Genomic DNA, 20,893 nt, shown 5'->3' on the forward strand with positions numbered 1-20,893 from the left:
ACATAAGACAGAATAGGCATGCAAAGCAGGCAAGTCAGAATAGGGAAATCCGCGGGGGATTTAAATATCCCCCATGGGATTTAAATAAACATGGCCGCCGCTTTTTTCCCGGCTTGGGGAAAAGCCGGAAAAGAGTGTCCAGACTGGCGTGATCCTCTGGAATAAAGCCCTTTTCCGGAGGATCTCCTATTCCTACTTGCAAGTAGGAATACGAGATCCTCTGGAAAAGGGCTTTATTCCGGAGGATCGCGCCACTCTGGACGCTCTTTTCCGGCTTTTCCCCAAGCCGGGAAAAAAGCGGCGGCCATGTTTATTTAAATCCCGCGGGGGATATTTAAATCCCCCGCGGATTTCCCTATTCTGACTTGCCTGCTTTGCATGCCTCTTCCGGAGAAGGGGCCAGTCTAGACGTAGCCCAAATGTAAAGCGTGGTAATGCCCTGAGAAATGACACTGCGCAGCTCTCTATTTGTTTTCTCAATGATTTCCAGACCAAGCTAGTCTGTTTGCAAGTGAAACGGTGAGTTTCTTTTTAAATAGGTGCAAACAACTGCAAACTCAACCTGAGATCTGCAAATTCTGCTGGGGTGTCTCCAGGGCTAAGCTCGTAGACGGTGTTGATGTGACAGAAAGCAGAATGGAATCCACTATACGCTCCCAGTGCTGGACTGGATCTAGAGCACTATAAGAAGAGTAAAAACTAGATGTTGGAGAGAACAAAATGCCTTGATCTGAACCCCTTTAAGCTCCTTAATGGAGCTATTTCATTGATCCCGTGAGCCAAACCTGAGCTGGATGGGAGCTGTGAATAAACAGGTGTTTAGGGAAAATAGCTGTGAAAGACTTTCAAACCCTAGCAGCCAGATTGCTTTGATGAACTTTTCTTGGCTACCTCCACAAGGACAAGGGCTAGACACTTCCAACAGGTGACTGGACTTGATAATTAGACTCTGTCTACACTGGGAAGGTTTGGCGACAAAAGTGCTGTTGACATGCAAAAGTCGCCAACAGTGAAAACCACTCAAACCATTTTCTGCCTCCCATTGTCAACATTTTATGGCCACATTGCTAGCACCCTGTCGACAGGTAAGAGCAAAGCCATGTGGGAAACCATCCCACAATGCAGCGTTATTGGATGGCAGAGATGATCCCTGCGCTTCTTGGGATTCCCTTATAGCTCTATGAGCGCTCTGTGTTGAGGATGGTCAAAGCATCACAGCAGTCTCTCCAGCCCTCTTCCCTACAGCAGCAGCAGCCTGCCTGCCACTGTGTTCCTAGGAGAGCAGAACAGAAGCATTCCAATGATTTGCTCTTTTTGTTTGTTCCCCAAACAGTGGCTCACTCAGCTGTCAGATACTTCCCAGAGCTTCGAAAGGGAAGGGGGCGCATGACTGCAGGGCAGCAGAGACTACAAAACATTGAGCAGAGCCATCAGGGCAGGCATTGTGGGATACTGGCAGAAGCCAGTTCTCTTGACATAACAAACAGCAGAATCTACACTGGACAATAAAGGGAGGGGAAATGACAAATGTCCCTCACAAGGGTGGAAGTTTTTGGTTGCCAAAACTGGGTGCTTCTCCTGACCAAAGTTACATTGTAGTGTAAACGCTCTCACGATTTTGTCACCAAAAGGCAGTTTTTGGAGACAAAATGTGTCAGTGCAGACAAGGCCTTAGAGTGCTTTGGAATTAAAGGAGGTCTGCGACAGCAGGCTTTGTGGCCTCCAAAGTCCAGCTCGATGGGCAAGCCTTGTACCTTTAGTGTATCACACTGAGGGATGCTAGGAGGCTGGTTTTAAAACAAAAATATCAGAAACTCCCTTGGTAGCCAGATATTGCACTTGAGCTGCCTGTTCTGGGGAGAAACTGCAAACACCATCTGGGAAGGGAAATGTCCAGGATCTTACTGTCATGCATAAATCTATTTGCCATTTCAGATGTGCTCAGTTAATGCTGACATTTGCTAATGCAATCAGGATGGAATTACCATGCATGTTTGACTTGTGCCATTTGCAAAAGTTTTTTCACCTTTAGATAAGCCTGAGATTCAACGTTCCAATCCAGATCTTGATTTTCCCCAGTTATGGGGGGCATTCAGATACACACTTTTGTCGGGTTTTCAGTGACAGCATATGTGAAGAAGTGAGATGGTATTTGAAAACATTCTCCATATCCAAGCCTCTTATATGGTAGCTGCTGCTTTCAATACCACTGGGGCTCCACCAGCCCTATTTTAGTCTCTTTTCTAAGAAACTACTGTAACACTTTTATCCTGAGACATTAATATGCTGCACGATCATACCAGAATTCCTATGAAATAAGATAATACATCCAGGAGGATACCAGGAGAATTCAGTCATGTTTCATGTTATTATGCTGAATATTAAAGAGATTCAATCATGCTTTACTTCATATTGCAAAGTGTCGCACAAATTGCTGTTATCTATATTTTAGTGCAGAAACTGCAGGGCTGTTTAAAGACGTATCCTCTGTCTTACTAAAATCTATTAACTCAGATTGTACCTCTGGGTCTCATGCCTCAGATGTTTAATACTCTCCTTTGGTTCAAGAAGAAGTTCTTATTGGTCCCCTTTTTAAATCTAAGCTTAAAGTTGAAGTGAAAAAGCTTTTAAAATCAATCCAGCCTCAAGCCTCAAATTATGAAGGATGAGTTTTGGAGTCTTCACTCACACTGAGCAGTACCTTACCCTTCATGTAGCCTCTCAGTGGATATCCTCCTGGATGTATTAACATATTCCACAGGGATTCTGCTAAGATTGGGTGGCATATAATTTGCTATGAAGAAGTTACTGCAGTGACAAGAGGACTGGGGTGTGTCTCATCCCAAATATGGGTGGCAGAACCTAGCCCTAACAGAATTACATATGCCAACTTCACAAACATTAATAATACGCTACAATACAACAACAATAAAATAGACAATTAGTAACTTCCATTGCAAATACCTTTATATTTGGAATGTAAACTTAAAAACTTTTTCCCTCCCTCGCTTAAGCTACCTCCGAGATTCTGCATTCAACCTGCAAGAGCTGAGGACAGGACAAGAACCTAAAGCAACGTGCACAGTGAAAGGAAACATTGTGCTTTAAGGGCCTGATCCAGAGCCCATGCAAGTCAACCAGAGGATTCCAGTGATTTCTCTGGGCATTGGATCTGCCATCAAAAGCGTGTGGTGTCTGATTAGCACTGAGGAAAGCATTTAGCTTTTGATGAGGGAGTGCATTTCAGACCTGGTATCAGTGCTGAAAGATTCCCATTGATTTCAGTGGAAGTTGGATTGGGCCTTTATGCTCATGTATGTCACTGGATACTGGTGACAAACTTGGTGTCAGAATTCTGATGCAAAATATGGACCTTGCACTCAGAGACTAGTCAGCGGGATACAAGGGACTATGGGGTGTTCAATCTCTCTCTCTCTGAAAGAAAACAGGCTGCAATGGAGAAGGCCAATGAACTGCACATGTACATAATCTCCTAGCAGAGAAGAAATGAGTAGCCAAATCCTGAAGTGTTTGGAATAGCGGCACTTCCATCTATACCCACACTGTCATAGTATAAGGCAAAATCCTCATACTCCTCTCTTGGAATTCACACCTCCAGATCACCGACTAGAAGTGGGCCTCATCCTCCCTGATTGGATCCACTTCGTCATGTCCAGCCTGATTCTGGCCTGCATATTTATACCTGCCTCTGGAAATTTCTACTACATGCTGTGGCGGCTTTAAGAGGGTGCGAACGCCCCCTCCTGGCAGGGCAGGGGGGCTCAGCGGACCCGCCGCCTGAAGTTACTGCAATAACCCCGGGGTTGGCCCCCGGGTACCGGAGTCGGAGTGCGATCACCCGGCCGAAGGTCCGGACCGGGGCTCGGCGAACTCCTGGCCCGGCCCAATTAGGGTTCCTGGGTCCAAATGTACAGTAAAGGGGGGTAGGGGCCTCCCGAGGCCTGTTCTGGGATGAGGTCCTTGCCAGGAGGGGGAAGGAAATATAGAACGGCTTGCTGCATAGTCCTGTTTGTCTGTCTATCACAGTGGCGCGGGAGAGTGTTGCCACAGCCTACGGAGTAAGTTGGGCTTATGCGAGGAGGGGGGGGACGTGGGGGACCTGGGCCCACCCTCTCCACCGGGTCCCAGCCCGGGGCCCTGACTAGGGGAACAATAGCCGCATTCTCCCATGTGACAGGTGGGGACTATCCCCGTAACTCACCTGTCCACGGGCGCCAGAAGGGCCCTGCCCCGGACTCCTTCCACTCCCCGCTCCCCTTCGCCCTGTCGGCGTGCCTGCAAGAGGCGCTTACCCGCCCAAAGCGTTGGCCTCGTTCAGCTGCCGTCCTGCGGGTTCTGGGGCTGGCCTTCCTGTCCTCCAATGGGAGGGGTCTCTGCCTGGTAGTGGGGTCGTTGGCTGCTCCTCCAGGTGCCGCCTCTAACTGCTCTGCCCGGCCGCTTTTCAAGCGGCCCGGGCAAGGACGCCGGGGATGTTGCCTCCCCCCCCCGGGCGTCTGCATGCTCCCTGACGTCAGGGCCGGGGCGTGCCACACTGACTCCGGTCCTGCGCAGCCCCAGCTGGCCGGCGCGCCGCTCAGGCTCCCTGCCCGCCTGCCGTGGTCACTCCTGGCCCCGCCTTCCCCAGTGCAGGGCAGGACGCTCCGCCCTGAGGCAGGTTTCCACTCGGCCGAGGCTTCCCCTGTCTCCCGGGCTGCCTGCCTGCTCATCCGGTGCCGTTGGGAGGGCGTTCCCTACCCCCGGGGCGAGTGCGGACCCGGCTGGGTCTGTCACACATGCATCTGACAAAGTGGGTCTTTGCCCACAAAAGCTTATGCTCCAACACTTCGGTTAGTCTATAAGGTGCCACAGGACTCCTCACCGCTTTTATAGTATGAGGCAAAATCCCTTGACTACAACCATACAGTGGATGGATCTCTGCTGCAAAAGACTCTATCTGGAACTAAAAGACAGGACTATGAAGCACTTTAAAGACCAACAAGATGGTTTATTAGGTGGTGAGCTTTTGTGGGCCAGACCCACTTCCTCAGATCAAATTGTGGAACAAAAGTTGGTCTGGCCCACGAAAGCTCACCACCTAATAAACCATCTTGTTAGTCTTTAAAGTGCTGCATAGTCCTGTCGTTTGTTTCAGCAAGACTAGAATAACACGACTACATCTCTATTACTATTCTGTCTGGAACTATCATTGAGCCAGATTCTTCAAATAGTTCCTCATGTTGGATTGGACTTGGCTCAGTGAAATCATGAAATAGGCTATTCAGCTCCTCCTACAGGAGGAGTGTGAAATCTGGCCCACAGAGTCAGAGGAAACCTATAAGTAAAATACCAGCAGAACATATCTGTGAGACTGACCCTGAAGCAATGGATCAGGGAGAATTTTATCCAAAGTTCTGAAAAACAGGGGTTGTGCCTTTAAGTCTGCACCTTTACAGTCATCCTGGTAAGGGGGAGGGGAAGGAGGGGGACAATTACAGATAATGTTTTCTCTTTTATTCAGGCATGAAGAGACATACATTGATCTAACAGTTTGACCAAATGTATTTTAATGGCCGATTAAGCCAGGCAACAGCATTAAGGTTCAGCTTGGTTTTTTTTTCCCCCCTAGAAAGCAGGACGACTCAGCTACCCCGACTGGAAGAACAAAGCTGTCCTCAAAATGGTGTGAAACCATTTGTCCCTGCAAGTCAGGAGCACAACAAAGAAATCATTTCACATGCTGCTGACATGTTAATAATGACTGCGGAGAATTAACTAGTTGGGTGGAAGGGAATCTCACTCAACACATGATTTCCAACATGAGCATGACTGAAATGGCAGGAGAGGCATGAGCTATGACCATTTGAGGCCTTTCCACCCATACGCAGAGAAAGGGTTGGGTCGCCCCTTAGATAAATGCCAGCACTGGACAGGCATTCAACCAAAGGCAGGCAGCGGGGAAGGAGGGAGAAGAAAGGGGGCCTGAAATCAGAGGACATTCACAGCTTGACACACATATAAACCTTCAATTAATTTTTAGGGTGCGGGGAGGAGAGGGGGAGAAAAAAAATCATTGTACATACCTAGCAAACGGAGCAGCAGGAAAAGCACCCCCAAAGCATAAGACTTAAGTTCAGGGCTCACTGTTCTGTACAGAGGAGAAAAGGAAATTGATTGTTATCGTACAGCTTTCATTAGCAAACCCGGTCACTGTGCTTTGCTGTCAATCAGGACGCCACTGTCACCTCTTCAGAAAATCATTAACAGGCTTCTTTTCTTTTTTCTTCCCCCTTGGTCCAATTGCCTGCAGCCTGAAAAATAATTGCAACTGCAGCCGCATGATAAGTCCTGGAATTTAGCTGCGTTGTTAATAATGGGCGCTAATCTTGTCATTTGAAGGAAAAAATGCAAATCCTATCCCAGTAAATTATCATTTATAGAATCCCGGTATCACTTTTCAGGCCCTGGATGCTTTAAATCAGCAGGATATAAACCAACAAAATCCTCTTTATTGTAACTTAATTGTGGGTAGGATGGGGTGGGGAAAATGGGAGTGGAAGAGCAAAGAGGGAAAATGACCAACTTGTCATTCCCAGGTCTAACTCTTAAATCAGCCAGATCAGCAAAGGTTCATATGCTGGCCTGTCCACACAGAAGAAACAAAAAACAGGACTGTGTAGCACTTTAAAGACTAACAAGATGGTTTAATAGGTGATGCGCTTTCGTGGGCCAGACCCACTTCCTCAGATCAAATAGTGGAAGAAAATTGGAAGGCAATTTTCTTCCACTATTTGATCTGAGGAAGTGGGTCTGGCCCACGAAAGCGCATCACCTATTAAACCATCTTGTTAGTCTTTAAAGTGCTACACAGTCCTGTTTTTTGTTTCAGCTGCACCAGACTAACACGGCTACATTTCTACCACTGTCCACACAGAGTGATGCTTATGAAACTGAGATTAGTTTCTGATCAGTTTTGACGTGGGAAGATAATGGGCCAGGCTAGTCATAGCCCTTTACTTTGAATACAACCCTAATCTATCTGGCTGCCATTAATCTCTGAAGTCACTTTAGCTGCATCTAGACTGGCATGATTTTGCGGAAATACTTTTAACGGAAAATTTTTTCATTAAAAGTATTTCCGCAAAAGAGCATCTATATTGGCAAGTGCCTTTGCGCAAAAGATTTGCTTTTGCGCAAAAGCATCTGTGCCCAGTATAGACGCGGTTTTGTGCAAGAAAGCACCAGTGGCCATTTTCACCATCGGGGCTTTCTTACGCAAAAATTTCCTGTCCCTGTCTATACTGGCCCTCTTGTGCAAGAACACTTGCTCAAGAGGGCTTCTTCCCAAGTGGGAGCGTCAGAGTTCTTGCGCAAGAACACTGACAATCTTACATTAGATCGTCAGTGTTCTTGCACAAATTCTCATGGCCAGTTTAGACAGCTGGCAAGATTTTGTGCCGAAGCAGCCGCTTTTGTGCAAAATCTTGCCAGTCTAGACGCATCCATTAAGAATAATAAATAACTTCCTTCCCATTCACATAATTCATGTGATGCTACAGGGTAAAGTCATGCCACTGGTATAAACCTACTGGAGTAATTGGAATTTTACCCAGGATTAATCCGAGCATGAACATGCACTCTCTTATTCAGCACTTTGGAGCAAAATGGTTCAAGTGAGCCTGGCAATGAACCCCCAACAAAAGGGTCTGCGTTCAAAGGAAGCTTAAAAGCGTCAGATCCCTGCTTCTATTAATCTCTTACATGGTCTCTGTTAGGTTTTATTAGGGATGGGTGCTTCCAATATCTAGACAGTGGAAGGGAACAACCTTTAGAAAGACATCCACTATTGAATTAAAGACTTCAAATGATGAAATCTCTATCTCAACACTCGCAAAGATGTTCCAGGAGTTAATGGCATGGCACAAAAGAGGTCCTGTGAAAGGGAGGGGAAAAAGTAAAGAATAGAGGGAACCAAACTTTACCTCAGTCAAGTATCAGAGGGGTAGCCGTATTAGTCTGAATCTGCATAAATAACGAGAAATCCTATGGCACCTTATAGACTAACATTTATTGGATGCCTCTGACGAAGTGGGTCTTTGCCCACGAAAGCTTATGCTCCAATAAATCTGTTAGTCTAAAAGGTGCCATAGGACTTCTCTTGTTCTTTACCTCAGTCAGTTTCCCTACATGGATTCCTGGTGTGTTTTGCCTTTTTTTAGGGGGGGATGTTGGGGGAGGGGAGGGAAGAGGAGGTTAAAAGTTTTCATTTCATATGACTGTTTTTTAAATAGGCTTTTAATATTTTTGAAATTTTCAATTTTTCCATTGAAAAACAAAAAAATTAAAAACTTTCCGTTTTTATTTTTTCATTGAAAATTTTGAAGATTTTTTTTGTGAAACATAATTATCAACTAGCATGTTTCCCTTTTTCCTCAATCAGTTTTTATATATTAAGGATCTTATCTAACTCCCACTGAAGTTAGTGTGAATTTTTCCATTGAATTTAATAGGTACTGGACTGAGCTCTGAGGACAGGTGTATACTAGACCTGGAAGGTTGGCTTAAGGTCTGCAACTCCAGCAATGTATTCTATGTATCTGGAGTTGCCTTACCTTAAGTTGAGTTTGGAGGCGTCCATACAGCAGGAGCCTAATGGGAGCAAACACTCCCGACGGCTGCCCTTGCTCCTTGCAACTGCGCTGGAACTGCCCTCACCGTTTGATTTACAGGTCTGAATCAAACCCATTAAATCGAATGCCAGAACGTTGATCTCTGGCGTGCTCTAAGTGTGTAAGGTCTTCAGGGTATGACCTGTCTCAACTTATGTCTGTGTGACTCCTGCCACACTTTTTGGTGATACTGACAGGTAAATAATAATAATCATGGCAGAGAGACCTCAAAACATCTTTTATTTCTCTGATCACAGCAGTTTTAGCCCCTCCCAGCATGACATAAAGTCAATTGGTTCCAGAATCCAGGCTATATTAAAAACGTCAGTTTTAGATTACAGGGTGGCCATTTAAACCAGACTCCAGGATTTGCAAAGAGACATACTTCCTGGTAAGCACTCTACACGTGCCCTTGCTGGCTGTGTCTCAACAACACTGGCAACTGCTGTTTGCAGGGGAGTTTTGAAAACCCATCCCCAGGTGCCTGCCTGTCACCCTTCGTTTCTTTTCTAAGATGGGTGTACGTGTCATTCAGCCTCTTTGTCTCTGCTAGGCTCAGCGTGACCGTGTTCATTGCTGGGGCCGCTCTACTTACCTCAGCGTCTAATACTGACCTGCAGAAACAACAGGGGAATTGATTCAGTGCAGCTCGAGGGGCAGGGAGGCTGTGATTCTGAGCCAGAGGGCTGCATGCAAGTATGCGGCAAAGGCAGGGGTCAGATTTTGTTCCCCCCCCCCCATCTGTCTAGCTACCGTGAAGTGGTCAGGAAATGAGAAAGGCCCCACTTCTGTTGCAGGGAAGAAATGTAATAAGGCTAAAAATTGGCCTGGTGGCAGCATCTCAACCGCGTGATACCTGTCTTCATGAGGCTCTTTTAGGGATAGCACTGATCAATGGGAGCTGAGCATCGAAGGACACTCGTTTCCAGAGGCCCTGAGTCCCCACTGAAACCCAAGGGAACTATCGGGCTGAATTCGGTGCAGCTGAAAGGACAAGGGGAGGGGGAATTTTGTAGTGCTCACCCCCACGAACAAGGCCAGATCCTGAGATCTGCTGAGCACCTATCTGTAGCATCTGTCAATTCCAATGGTAGTCAGGAGCACTAAGTGTCAGCAGTCTGACCTCCATACACTCCATGCAGTCTCCCTCGACCTACAGCAGGGGTGGGCAATAATTTTTAGTGGGGGTACATTCCCAAGATTTTGGACAGTGGTCAAGGGCTGCACTTTTCTGTGGTGGAGGTGCGGGGTCTAAGATGGTGCAGAAAAGCACCCAGGGTAGGGGACTAGGGTGCAGGAGACAGTGTGAGGTCTGAGGGAGTTTGGGTGAAGGAGGGGGCTGTGACCTGGGGCAGGGGATTGGGGTACAGGATCAAGCAGGGAGTGTGGGTGCAGGAGAGGATACTGGCCTGGGGGAGGGGCTGTAGGAGGAGGTACAGGGTCTGGTTGGGAGTTATGACATGGGTGTGGGGTGCAGAGGTTTTTGATGGTGACTTGGGCGAGGGAGTTGGGGTGCGGGAGGGGCTGGGGTGCCAGAGGCAGGCTTTGGCTGGGAGGGACGTACCTAAGCATCTCCTGGCCAATAGCCCTGAAGCACCCCTGAAGGCAAGCTGGGCTCCATGCCTGCTGCAGCCCCAGACGGCTTAAAACTGCAGGCTACTTGTTCCATGTGGCTCTCAACTCTGGGAGGGGAGGGGCTTGCATTGCCCCGTCCCCCAGGATGATCTCTCAGCTCCCATTGGCTGATTGGCAGAGAGATTGGCTGAGGTCAGTTTCTATTGGCTGGTTGTTTCTGGCCAATAGGAGCTGAGGATTGGGCTGAAGGCAGGGAGAGTGCACACAGCCTCTCCCTCCAGAGCAGAGAGCACACGAAGTAGCCCTGCACTTAAATCAGTGTACCTGAGGGTTCTGGCAGGGTGTCCACAGGCTGGAACTGATGGATTGGTGGGCCGGATCCAGCCTGCGAGAAGTATCTTGCCCACCCCTGATCTACACCCAGGGGAGGAGCCTTTCAGTTCCCAATTAATTTGCTGCAGACTATTGGAGAAAGTGATGGATCCAAGAGGCTCATTGTATAGGTATCAACTGGGTGCCCAGCACCCACTGGCTGCCCTGTGGATCAGCACCACCTCCTCTCCAGTGCCTCCCGCCCACTGTGATCAGCTTTTCAGCAGCATGCAGGAAGCACTGGGAGGCAGGAAATGAGGGGCAGGTGGGAACCTGGAGTGGAGCAGGGTCAAACATCCCCCAGGAGCTGAGGAAGTTGGCACCTATGGCTCATCAGACCCTCAGGATGGCTCTTACCTGATAAGTATGATAACTGAGGGCGTCTGCGCCATGGCTCCGATCATGCTGCAAACACACATCACACAGAGGAATGTCAAGAAGGCCTCTTGGCAGCCAGGACTGGGGCATTTTCCAGGCATAACTGTAGCGTTCTCAGCTGGGACCAAACTGAGGCATGCGCAGCCAGTGAGATTCTGGAAGGGAGCAAAGTCACGGGGGTTAAAGGAGAACAGGGCCCACTTTCTCAAAGAACAGGCACTTTACAAGGAGCCAGGTTGCTAACTAGCAAGTGGGCACTCTCCAGCGGTCAATTAATTTGCGGCTAATAAGTCCCTTGCTGAGCTGGTTTGGAAAGGCTTTTCAAAGGAAAGGCTCCAATGCCTTCTATCAGCAGGGTAGCTTCTCCTTCTCCTTGCTCTCTTTTTTCCCTGTCCTTCCACTGCTCAAACAAATGTGGCTGTAAGACTATTATCCCCAATGGTCACCCTTGTGAAAAGAAGAAAGGAAGGATCTGTGTACTGGCATCATGATAAAATGCTGCCATGTTAAAGTTACAACTTCCCAACAGGTTGGTTACCTGATGCTTACCGGGTACTGGTTAACTGGTACCTGGGAGCAGCCCATGTGGGTGGGGGGCCGGGAGCAGAAGTTGGTCACCTGCATGCGGGGGGCGGAAACTAGGAGCGGGCTCTCGCTTAATCAGTTAACCAGTTAAACCTAAGGTTTAGTCGATTAACTGATTAACTGGGATTTTACATCCCTGCTTCCCAATATATCCATTCGCCTGGCTGGTGTAGGTCGCGCGGTGTGCACCATAAGGAGACACATCTCTCTGCTGCAGGTTCACCGTCTCACTCTGGCACCTTGAACAACGGCAGGGTGAGTAGGAGGACGCATGCCGACTCTCATAGCTAGGTATGAAAGGGAAGGCGGCAGAGACTCTGGTGATTATGGAAACAACCTCAAGGGTAGTACAGGGCTAACAGATGCCATCTCGTTTAGAAGGATTTGCACAGAACTGAAAGCTGCCGGCAGACAAGATAAAGTTTATCAATATGCGATCAGAAGGCAGAAAAAGCGACCGCGTTCCCTTTGATCTTTCCTGCAAGCGCAGGACGTCAAAAGAGGCTTTGTCTTTCAGGCACAGATGTTTTTGTGCTCACCCCTCCTGGAATTTCTGATGGCAGGGATGTCAGCACAATTAAGGCACACAATAATAGCAAGGAATCCTGTAATGAATACAGAGCAAATATGATCATAAATGATTCATTGGTTGTCTTTGCAAGGCTGTGAGGCTTGCAGGTCACATGCGTCTAAGAAAAAGGAGCAAATAAAATAAAATAAAATAAAATAAAATAAAATAAAATAAAATAAACCCTCCAATGTTCAAATAGAAATTCTTTTGTTTTTATGCTGGGGTGTCTCTGTAGGGATCCACAATAGCACATGTTTTAGTTCAGTGCCTCTATAGACACTAAGATCCATGGGGAACCCCAGTCTGTTCTTTCTGACATTGATCTCTTTCTCTGCATTGCTAATATAATGGTGCGGAGTGCAGCAGAAAAAAAATCCCTCAGAGATCTGTGAATCTAGTAACGCTAATGATATGACTGCAGGTGCCTGTGCAGCTGGCAGGCAATAATGACTGTAAAGAGGCCCTCTTCCATCAGCGAAATGGCCTCCTGAAGGCTCGTCTAGATGAGGGCAAATATCATGCGTGCAACTGTAGTGGTGTAGTTACACCTGTGCAAAGTCCTCTTGCACATGAGCTGCACTGGTGTGACTGACTTGTCCTGGTAAAGTTAACAGGTGAGCCTCACCAATGCAAGCCCTGCAGTGTGCATCTCCATGGGGGGTTAAACAAACGTGTCCATATTGGAAAAATTATTCAGGTGCAACACCCCCAGCACAGACAGGGCCTAAGGTAACTTCACTAGCTCATGTGTTATGGGGATGGCTGGCTATTCAGGAAACCAAGCGGGTCACAACCCTATGCATGGATCATTCTATGTGACCTCTATACAGCTGGAAGGAGTGACTTTCTTTTCTATGCAGTGGGTCCAATTCTACTCTTATTTACATGAATCCAAATCAGATGTCATTCTACTGATATCAATGTAATTAAAGGAGAATAAAGTTAGCATGAGGTCAGATCAGCAGAGAAAGTAACTTAAAATTTCTTACAAGTACTGTCCTATTGCCACCTGGGTCCCTGCCAGCTTTTTAAATAGCTCCCTGCTGGCTTTTGCCACAGCTCAGCCAGCTCTTGCTGAGCTGCACACTGGGATGCACCCACTTACTTTCACCTCTGGTCAGAATCTAGTCTTCCTCCATTTATGGTAAGGAAAGGACTGGACTGAGAATGAGAAGAAACTGGAATCTGACTCGGCCAGGAAACCTCCAAGATGCTGGCAATTCAGCTCAGTGAAGCAGTTATGCCATCCGTATGAGTTCACAGCATATCCCCCAGTCCATATGTGTCTAGCGCCAGTCCGATCCTTCTCCCCTTTGTGCTTTCCAATCATCCAGCACCAAGATGTTATCTTAGAGCACCGCAGTGGAGCTAGAACTGAATGAAACAATTTTTTTGTGCTCTTCCTAGTTCTTACCTAAGAGACCTTTGATCTTTTGTTACCGACACCATAACATGCTCTAGCAACACACAGCAACATCGAACACTAACATTCATCCTCTTCTATGAAGAAGCAATATTTTGCTACATGTGCCAAATTGCTATTGATTTTCCTGGACTACTCTGCAATCCCATCACCAGTCTGTTGTAAATTTATCTTTGTCTTTCTACGGCTCAACAGCTCATACAAAGGGAAGCAGATTTTTGAAAGCACACATACAATATTTGCACACCCAGGGGCCTTGATTTCTTGTGGAAATTATGTGTGCAAATTACCCATGTTTTGTGGTTTTAACAACCTGGTTCTGATTGGCAAGGAACAAGCTGGCATTTCAATGTGAATCCCTACGACTTCAGCACTACAACATTAGATTTGGAATTCATGTGCTCCCAACCAAAGGGGAAATTGAAAAACAACACCATGAAACAAGATAGATAGACAATGGCTTAACCCACAAGGGTCACTGAGAGTGGAGGACTGTTTAGAAAAAGAATTTGCTGAAATGAAAGTGTCCCCTCTGTGCCCCTTTAGCACTAATAAACCCAAAACCTTTCTTCAGAGCAACTTCATCACAAAGAACAATAGCATTCATATGAGAAAGGCAAACTAACTGAGCAGACCATTAGAGACCATTCATGGAGAGAGAAAGCAGAGATACAGGTCTGGAAACACACAGTGCAGTAAAGTTAAATAAAACATTCGGAGAGTTTTATGCCCCAGTAAAAAGCAACTCTTGGCTCATCACACGTATATAATATCCACCAACCCCTCTAGACAGGTCATTATCTGGATTATGATCTTAAAACCTGGTTTGGCAATTTGGCCTTGCTTCAAGGCCATTACATGGCCAAACTGGTCCATAATTCTTGATAATGCCCTTTCCAGAGGATGCTATTGCCTCATTAATTCATGGCCAAAAATGTTCCTTTGAAAAGCCCAGGATGACTCTGCCAATGAAAAGACTGAACAGGAGAGAGCAAGTGAGGAAGAGGAAGGAGAGGAAGAAAGAGGGACTTTTGCTAGATGGGTTTATGCTTATAGCATGTTAGCTCTGATCGTTACATAGCAAAGAGACCCCAAACAATCCCTGGAAACAGAGAGAGCTTTGAGCAATGCAGTGTAAATGACACTTTTACACCCTGCCACTATCTAGCATTGTTTCTTCTTGCTAGTGAATGATTTGGCACATCAGGGGGACGCTTGTATCCTACTAACACTTCGCTCCGTGCCAAAAGTTTTGCTGTCAAAACAATCACACTGGAACTAAGTGCTGGTTGTAAGGCAAATGCCAGAGGGAATGCATGAGTTTAACATGTACAACTTCTGTGTTTTTGCATGTAAAGATCCAAGACAAAATTATTTTCTTAGCTATAACACAAAGATCCAGGGGAGCTGGCATCATGCTGTCTCCTTTGCTGGTAAGCACTTTTATAGAATGCAGGGCATTTCATTTATCTCAGAACACTGTAAACAACTCAGTTACAGTGTTACACTGCTGGAGTGAGAAGCCAGAAGTGAGGGTCGTAACGAACAAGTCCACATATGTGTCCACTTGTTGCCCCCCCCCAACTTGTCCCTGTACAGTTGACTTGCGATGACCTGGTAGAGGCTGCAGTTTACCCATCCAGTGGTGAACTCTTACTGATGGGTTTGACTTGAGAAAAGATGATAGAAAAGCCAAATGAGGACTTGAGGATGTGCCTGGAGATGATCACAGAAAGAGGAAGGCCACCTTTAGTTCCCAGGATTCTGCATACTTGGGCCAGAGGCGCATGGAGTGAGCAATAATATAAAGCAGGGCAATAATTTTTGAGGGAGTGTAACCAAATTATCCAAAGGAGAACCCGCCCCCGCGAGTTCAGGGGAGGAAGGGGGGCGCCAAATAATGTTTATGGCCCGTTCCCAGTGCACAGAAAGCACCTTGGAGTGGGAGCACCCTAGCCCCTGCCGTAGGTGACCATAGCAAGGTTGGCAGTCAAGCCCCCAGGAACCCTTTCCCAGCCTTGTTGTTGTTACAAGGACTCTGCCACACAGGGGAGTGGAAGGGGAGCCCTCGACATCAGGGAGGCCTCTGGATAAAGGAAGTGGGAGCGGGAACTCAGAGCCTTTTGCTAGCCCATTTCACTAGGGCAGTGTAGAAGCCAGGAATGTTCCCCTCAATAGCAGGACCATTCCCCCCAGTGATGTCTAGCAATGTGCTACATGGAGGATCATCCAAATTCACTCCCTCTAGCAAGTAAAAATTGCTCACGTAGCACCGGCCTACTGAGGCCATGAGGTCAAAGCGCCAATGCCACGGCTCCATGAAAGAAGGGAGCTCATGGAGATAAGATTTCTGTCCAGCAGCTGCAGTGATTTTTCATTTGTTAGTCAGGAGATTTTATCTCTGCTTGCTAGCACCTCCAGGTCCACAAGGCTTGTCGGGGAGGAACCAAGGTTTTGATACGCACCTCCCCATTTGGGTGTGATATCTCCTCTCTATCTTCTCCTAAAGCATTGGCCTGCTCTTTGAAGTGGCCTGACCCTTCTGCACACCTGACAGCAGCACCATGGGCATGTCTCCGGACTCTCCCCTCTGTGCATATGGTACAATGGAAAAGGGGAATGTTCCCGGAGAAGTGGGGATTTACAGTTCCTGCTGAGTGTTGTAAAACAAACCCAAACTCTCCAAAAAAACCCAAATAGTCTTGCAGCATCTTAAAGACTAACAAAACATAGAGATGATATCATGAGCTTTCGTGGACACAGCCCACTTCTTCGGCTACCCCTCTGAAGCTTCCAAACTCTCCAGACATTCCAGAGCGAAGAGGCTGAGCTTTGAGAATATCAGTGGCGGGGCAAGCAGGGGGAATGGGACTGCAGAACACAGATGGGCAAACCAGATAAGGAATAGTTGAATACAATGAGTGTTGCTCTGTCAGCAGCCATGAACAGCTGCTCATTTAATACGGCCCCATGTGCACAGAAAAGCGAGGCATGTAGAGTTCCTCAAAATGCATTTTTGGCCAAGGCTTTGTGTGATCTATGCTGTAGTTCACTAAGGACTTGTCTTCACTTACCCCGAGATCAATGCTCTGGAGATTGATCTGCTGGGGTTTGATTAGTGGGTCTTTTAAAGACCTACTGAATCGACCACAGATGGCACCTCCATCGACCCCGGTACTGCACCAGGTTGCAAAGAGTAAAGGACACCGATGGGCGTGTTTTTCTAGTCAACCTCTCTCAGTGGAGATGTTGCAGAAATTCAACTTAAAGTACACTGATTCCACCTATGCTAGTCTTGTAACTGGAGTTACGTATCTGAGGTGAGGTTCCCTGTAAGCTGCATGGCTACATGAATGCCCAGCTGTTTAATGAGTCCCACCCAGATGCTCAGTGTTCCTTCACAGAGAGCTCTGCTGACTGGCTGCGGGAGAGGCCCTCTTGTTGAGCAGCAGCAGCTGCCTGCTACTAACAGAGGAGCTCGAACAGCAGTTAGGGAGAGGAGATAAGGAGGAGGGAAGGAGGGAGTAAGCTGTTAGGTAAGGGAGTTTGGGGAGATGAGGTGGAGGGAAGGAGTGGCTGGGAAGAGTCAGACGGGAGTGGAGTTTGGGGAGTCTCATCTCCTGGCTGGGCAGCCTGGAGAGGAGAGAGAGGCAGAGGTAGAGGCAGAAACCCAGCACTCTTCTCAAGCCTTCCTGGCCCTTTTGAAATGTACAAGGGCCTGGCTGGAGCTCTTGTACATTTCAAAAGCAGAATCGCAGCAGAAGTGGGGTGAGCGGAGACTACTTCAGTCCCCACACGCACCGTTTCCTGCTGTGCCTCTACCTACCCTGCCCCCCATGGAGATGGTGCTGGGGGGAATCAGCTTTTAAGTTGGCTCCCCCCAGCACCAACTCCTGCTTCGCTCCTTGAGGACTCTCTCTGATAGAGGCAGCAAGGGGGGGGGGGAGGGGAAGTGACTAGTCCCATCACTAGTCGACTATCCAACAAGCTTCTCATTTACATCCCTAGTTTGGACAGTGCCTAGCATAATGGGTGACTGACATGGCTGGAACACCCAAGGGACGATGGTAATTCACAGAATAAGAAGAAGGAGGATTCTCTGCATCTTAGGGTCCTTAAACCATTTGAGGACTTCAGTATTTGAGACATAGATGAGAGGATTATTCCAGGAGGGGGTGGGTGAGATTCTGTGGCCTGCATTGTGCAGGGGGTCAGACTAGATGATCATAATGGTCCCTTCTGTCCTTAAAGTCTATGAGTCTATAAGTCAATTTCTGGGGCCTTCAGCCACCTTCAGATAAAAATGAATAACTCTTCCTGTATATACACCAGCCTCACAACCAGACCCGGATACGAAATGCTGAGTAAATCACAACAATTACCGTGCTGTTGCAGCCCGCAAAGCAGGCAGACAAGTAGGTGATCCCATCTGCCCCACAAACTGGAGTGAAGGAATCGGTTTGGCATTCACAGTTGTTATTGCAGGGGGAATACGGGTCCAAAGGCGAGGTCAGAACTGAGCTGCAAAAGAAGCAGAATTAGAAATGGATCCACAGTCAAATAACACAAGCTGGCTTTTATGAGAAGCATCACATGAAGGCGACTTAGCCAATCACTGCAAACAAATGGAGAGAAGGGTGCGTGGGATGTTTGAGTACCAAAAGAAGGGACCGGAGGCCATACTTCCCTCTCTGACAAAAACACATTGAGGTTAATTATTTCCGGCTCCCACCATCCCCCGAGGGCTCTTCAGGACTATGCTGGAAAATTTAACATGAAGCACCGTGGGTGTTGTTTCAGCCTGAGCAGCCTTGGGATCAGGGCTCCAGGACAGGAGAGGCTGTACTTCTCCAGCATAATGAAGTAACAACAAGTTGTGGAGGTGCCGACATTTTCATCCTCAAAGAGATATTGCCTCATGCTGAGTAACGCTGGAAGAATACAGAAACTATCTGTGTTAGGACCTAGCTCTGCAGGGCCTTCAGGGTCCTAATACCCTGCCTCAAAATAGATCTTACGTACTGCCGGGAGAAAACACTTCTTGCTTATCACACTGGCTACCCCTTGGTGTATAGAGTTCAACTCCTAAATGCCCATGTAGGCCACCTCAGTAAAAGCGCCCACAGTTTCCTGTATTTTTATGGATGCTTAGCACTTCCAAAGATCAGGCCAGAATGGATCCATTTATTTCCATCCTTCATGATATCAGAATCTGACCTTGTGTTTCTAGCCACTTAAGTCAGTTCCAGTTAAGCTCAGTGGAATCTGGCTCTCCCTCCAACATGTTATTTTTCTGAGTCACCTCTAGGCATTTCTATAGACTGGGCCTAATACAACCATAGTGGAAGTGGGCACCTCATCTATTGACTTCAATGGAGCCCTCCCTACCTGTGTAGGGAATGAATTTACTCTAACAATTTTACTCCAAACTCTTACTTACTCCTGGGTGAGATAAGGTGGATGAGGTAATGGCAGTAAAGAGAATTTGGGCCCATAAAAGATATTACCTCACCCACTTTGTCTCTCCAACATCCTGGGACCAACATAGATGCATTGATACGTCATACAACTTAGTCCTACAAAGACTCAAATACCGGAGGTTTAGTTAGGGTTGGTCCTGTCTAGAGCAGGGGATTGGACTAGATGACCTCCTGAGGTCGCTTTCTACCCTCAGCTTCCATGATTCTACGATTCACTGACGGGCGGGGTGCAATAACTTAGTAAAATAGTGAAATATGAGCAGATAAGTTCAGCTAACACCGTTGTGCTACACAGCAGTAACATGGGGCTGGAGGTGAGACATGGAGTCAGAATTCTCTTTATACTCACTTGTTTCCATAGGGAACAGTAACCCCAGCTACAGGCCCTGTGTCGCAGCCCAGGAACAAGAAAGAAACATAGCAAGCTGTGGACACCAGATTAACCAGCATGGCCATCCTGATGGCTCCTAGAGCAGACAGGCTGAGCTTCTTCACCAGGAGTCCTCCCAGGAATATGCCCAGACATGCGCATGGGATCGCTGTCATCCCTGCAAGAGGAAGACAAGGTCAGGAAGAGGCACAAGGAGAAAGTGGGAGCTGAAAAAACACACTGCATGTTGAAGCATTGTATTTTCCAGTGACTATATGCATGTGCGCCTGGTGGGGAACCTCTAAGGACTAAGTAGGTCACCACTCTGCCCCAGCTAGCACAGAACTGCCCCCCTACAATGCTTTGTCCAGAGACTTTCACTGATTTTCCTGAAGGAGACTAATCTGATCTCATGCAAGATTTCCAGAAGTGACTAGTGGCTGTGGATACCCAACATGAGACACTTTGAAGGGGCTTTTTCTTCAGTGGGGAGGTGAACATCTGGCTTTTTAATCAAGTCTCAAGCTTGGTATTCAACATCACTAGTTGCTTCTGAAAACTCAGGCCCCTCTACACTTCAGGAAAGTTCTCACAATATTCAGCCTCTTTTTGCTCACTTTCAGCCCATCACTGCAGACCATCCCCAAACCTACAATAAGGTCTCTGGATTCTGGGGCCTGCTGGAGCAGCAGGTGGAAAAATTTCAAAGCAATTTCATTTAAACTAACAAAAAAAAGGAGGTTTTCAAAATTAGTTCAATAGAAAAATGCATAGCAATTGGGTGCAGGCTCTGCAGCCTGTGTGCTATTCCTTTTGATATTAAACCAGACTAATTTGATGCTGCCAGTGTATGGTAGGTCAAGGCAAGGGGCTCATTAGGATGGTGATGATTGCAGGTTATTCAGAATCAACACCTAAATTCAGGCCTTTTGGAGGGGCAAGGAGGGCCATTTGGCCCAGGCTTAAGGAGACAAAGATGCCTCAAATTTTGACATTTTTCTACCAAGTCATCTGCATTTGTTATACACCCTGCAGTTATAACAGAGACAACGAACAAAGCTATATATACTTGCAAAGAATTGATTTAAATCATTGTGGGACCTCGGGTCTTTGCCAATTTTTTGGTCACATCCGAGTTTTCAGCTGCGTGACTGGAGACAGGAGTCACTTCTGTAATTAGTGATTCTCCGTTATGAAATGCTGTTTACAGTCTCTGCATAGTTTAGAGGTTTTGAAAGTCATCATTAATTCTGTTACTGTAAATGATTTTGCTTGGTCTCAGGGTGAGTTTAACCTTTAAATTTGATGTTTATCTCTGCATAGGAGATTTTTGTATTCCTGCTTTTTCTTATGGATCTTCATATACAATAACCGTATCAGGCTCAGCTGTAAGCTACCTCTTTGTCCAGTTTTAGATTCACCTTTAAAGGCTTTTTTGTGATGATAAAATTTTAATTCTAGTTGTTTAATAAA

General features: G+C 47.0%; 1 protein-coding gene across 3 annotated transcripts in view; it reads right to left on the reverse strand.

The window, feature by feature from the left end:
• Positions 1-20,893, reverse strand: part of SLCO3A1 (solute carrier organic anion transporter family member 3A1) — a 271,929-nt gene that overhangs the window by 12,736 nt on the left and 238,300 nt on the right. For 2 of the 3 annotated variants that reach the window (XM_075897022.1, XM_075897019.1), the window contains exons 6-9: positions 19,400-19,598; positions 17,953-18,091; positions 10,971-11,146; positions 6,081-6,145 (exon numbers count right to left, since the gene is read on the reverse strand). In XM_075897022.1, coding sequence (XP_075753137.1) covers positions 6,081-6,145; positions 10,971-11,146; positions 17,953-18,091; positions 19,400-19,598 — 579 coding nt within the window. Of the gene's footprint in view, positions 1-387; positions 682-6,080; positions 6,146-10,970; positions 11,147-17,952; positions 18,092-19,399; positions 19,599-20,893 lie in introns of those variants that run through there. The other variant, XM_075897020.1, reaches the window with a different exon arrangement.

Source organism: Pelodiscus sinensis, chromosome 14 (assembly GCF_049634645.1).
Source record: "Pelodiscus sinensis isolate JC-2024 chromosome 14, ASM4963464v1, whole genome shotgun sequence".
NCBI classification, from domain to species: Eukaryota; Metazoa; Chordata; order Testudines; family Trionychidae; genus Pelodiscus; species Pelodiscus sinensis.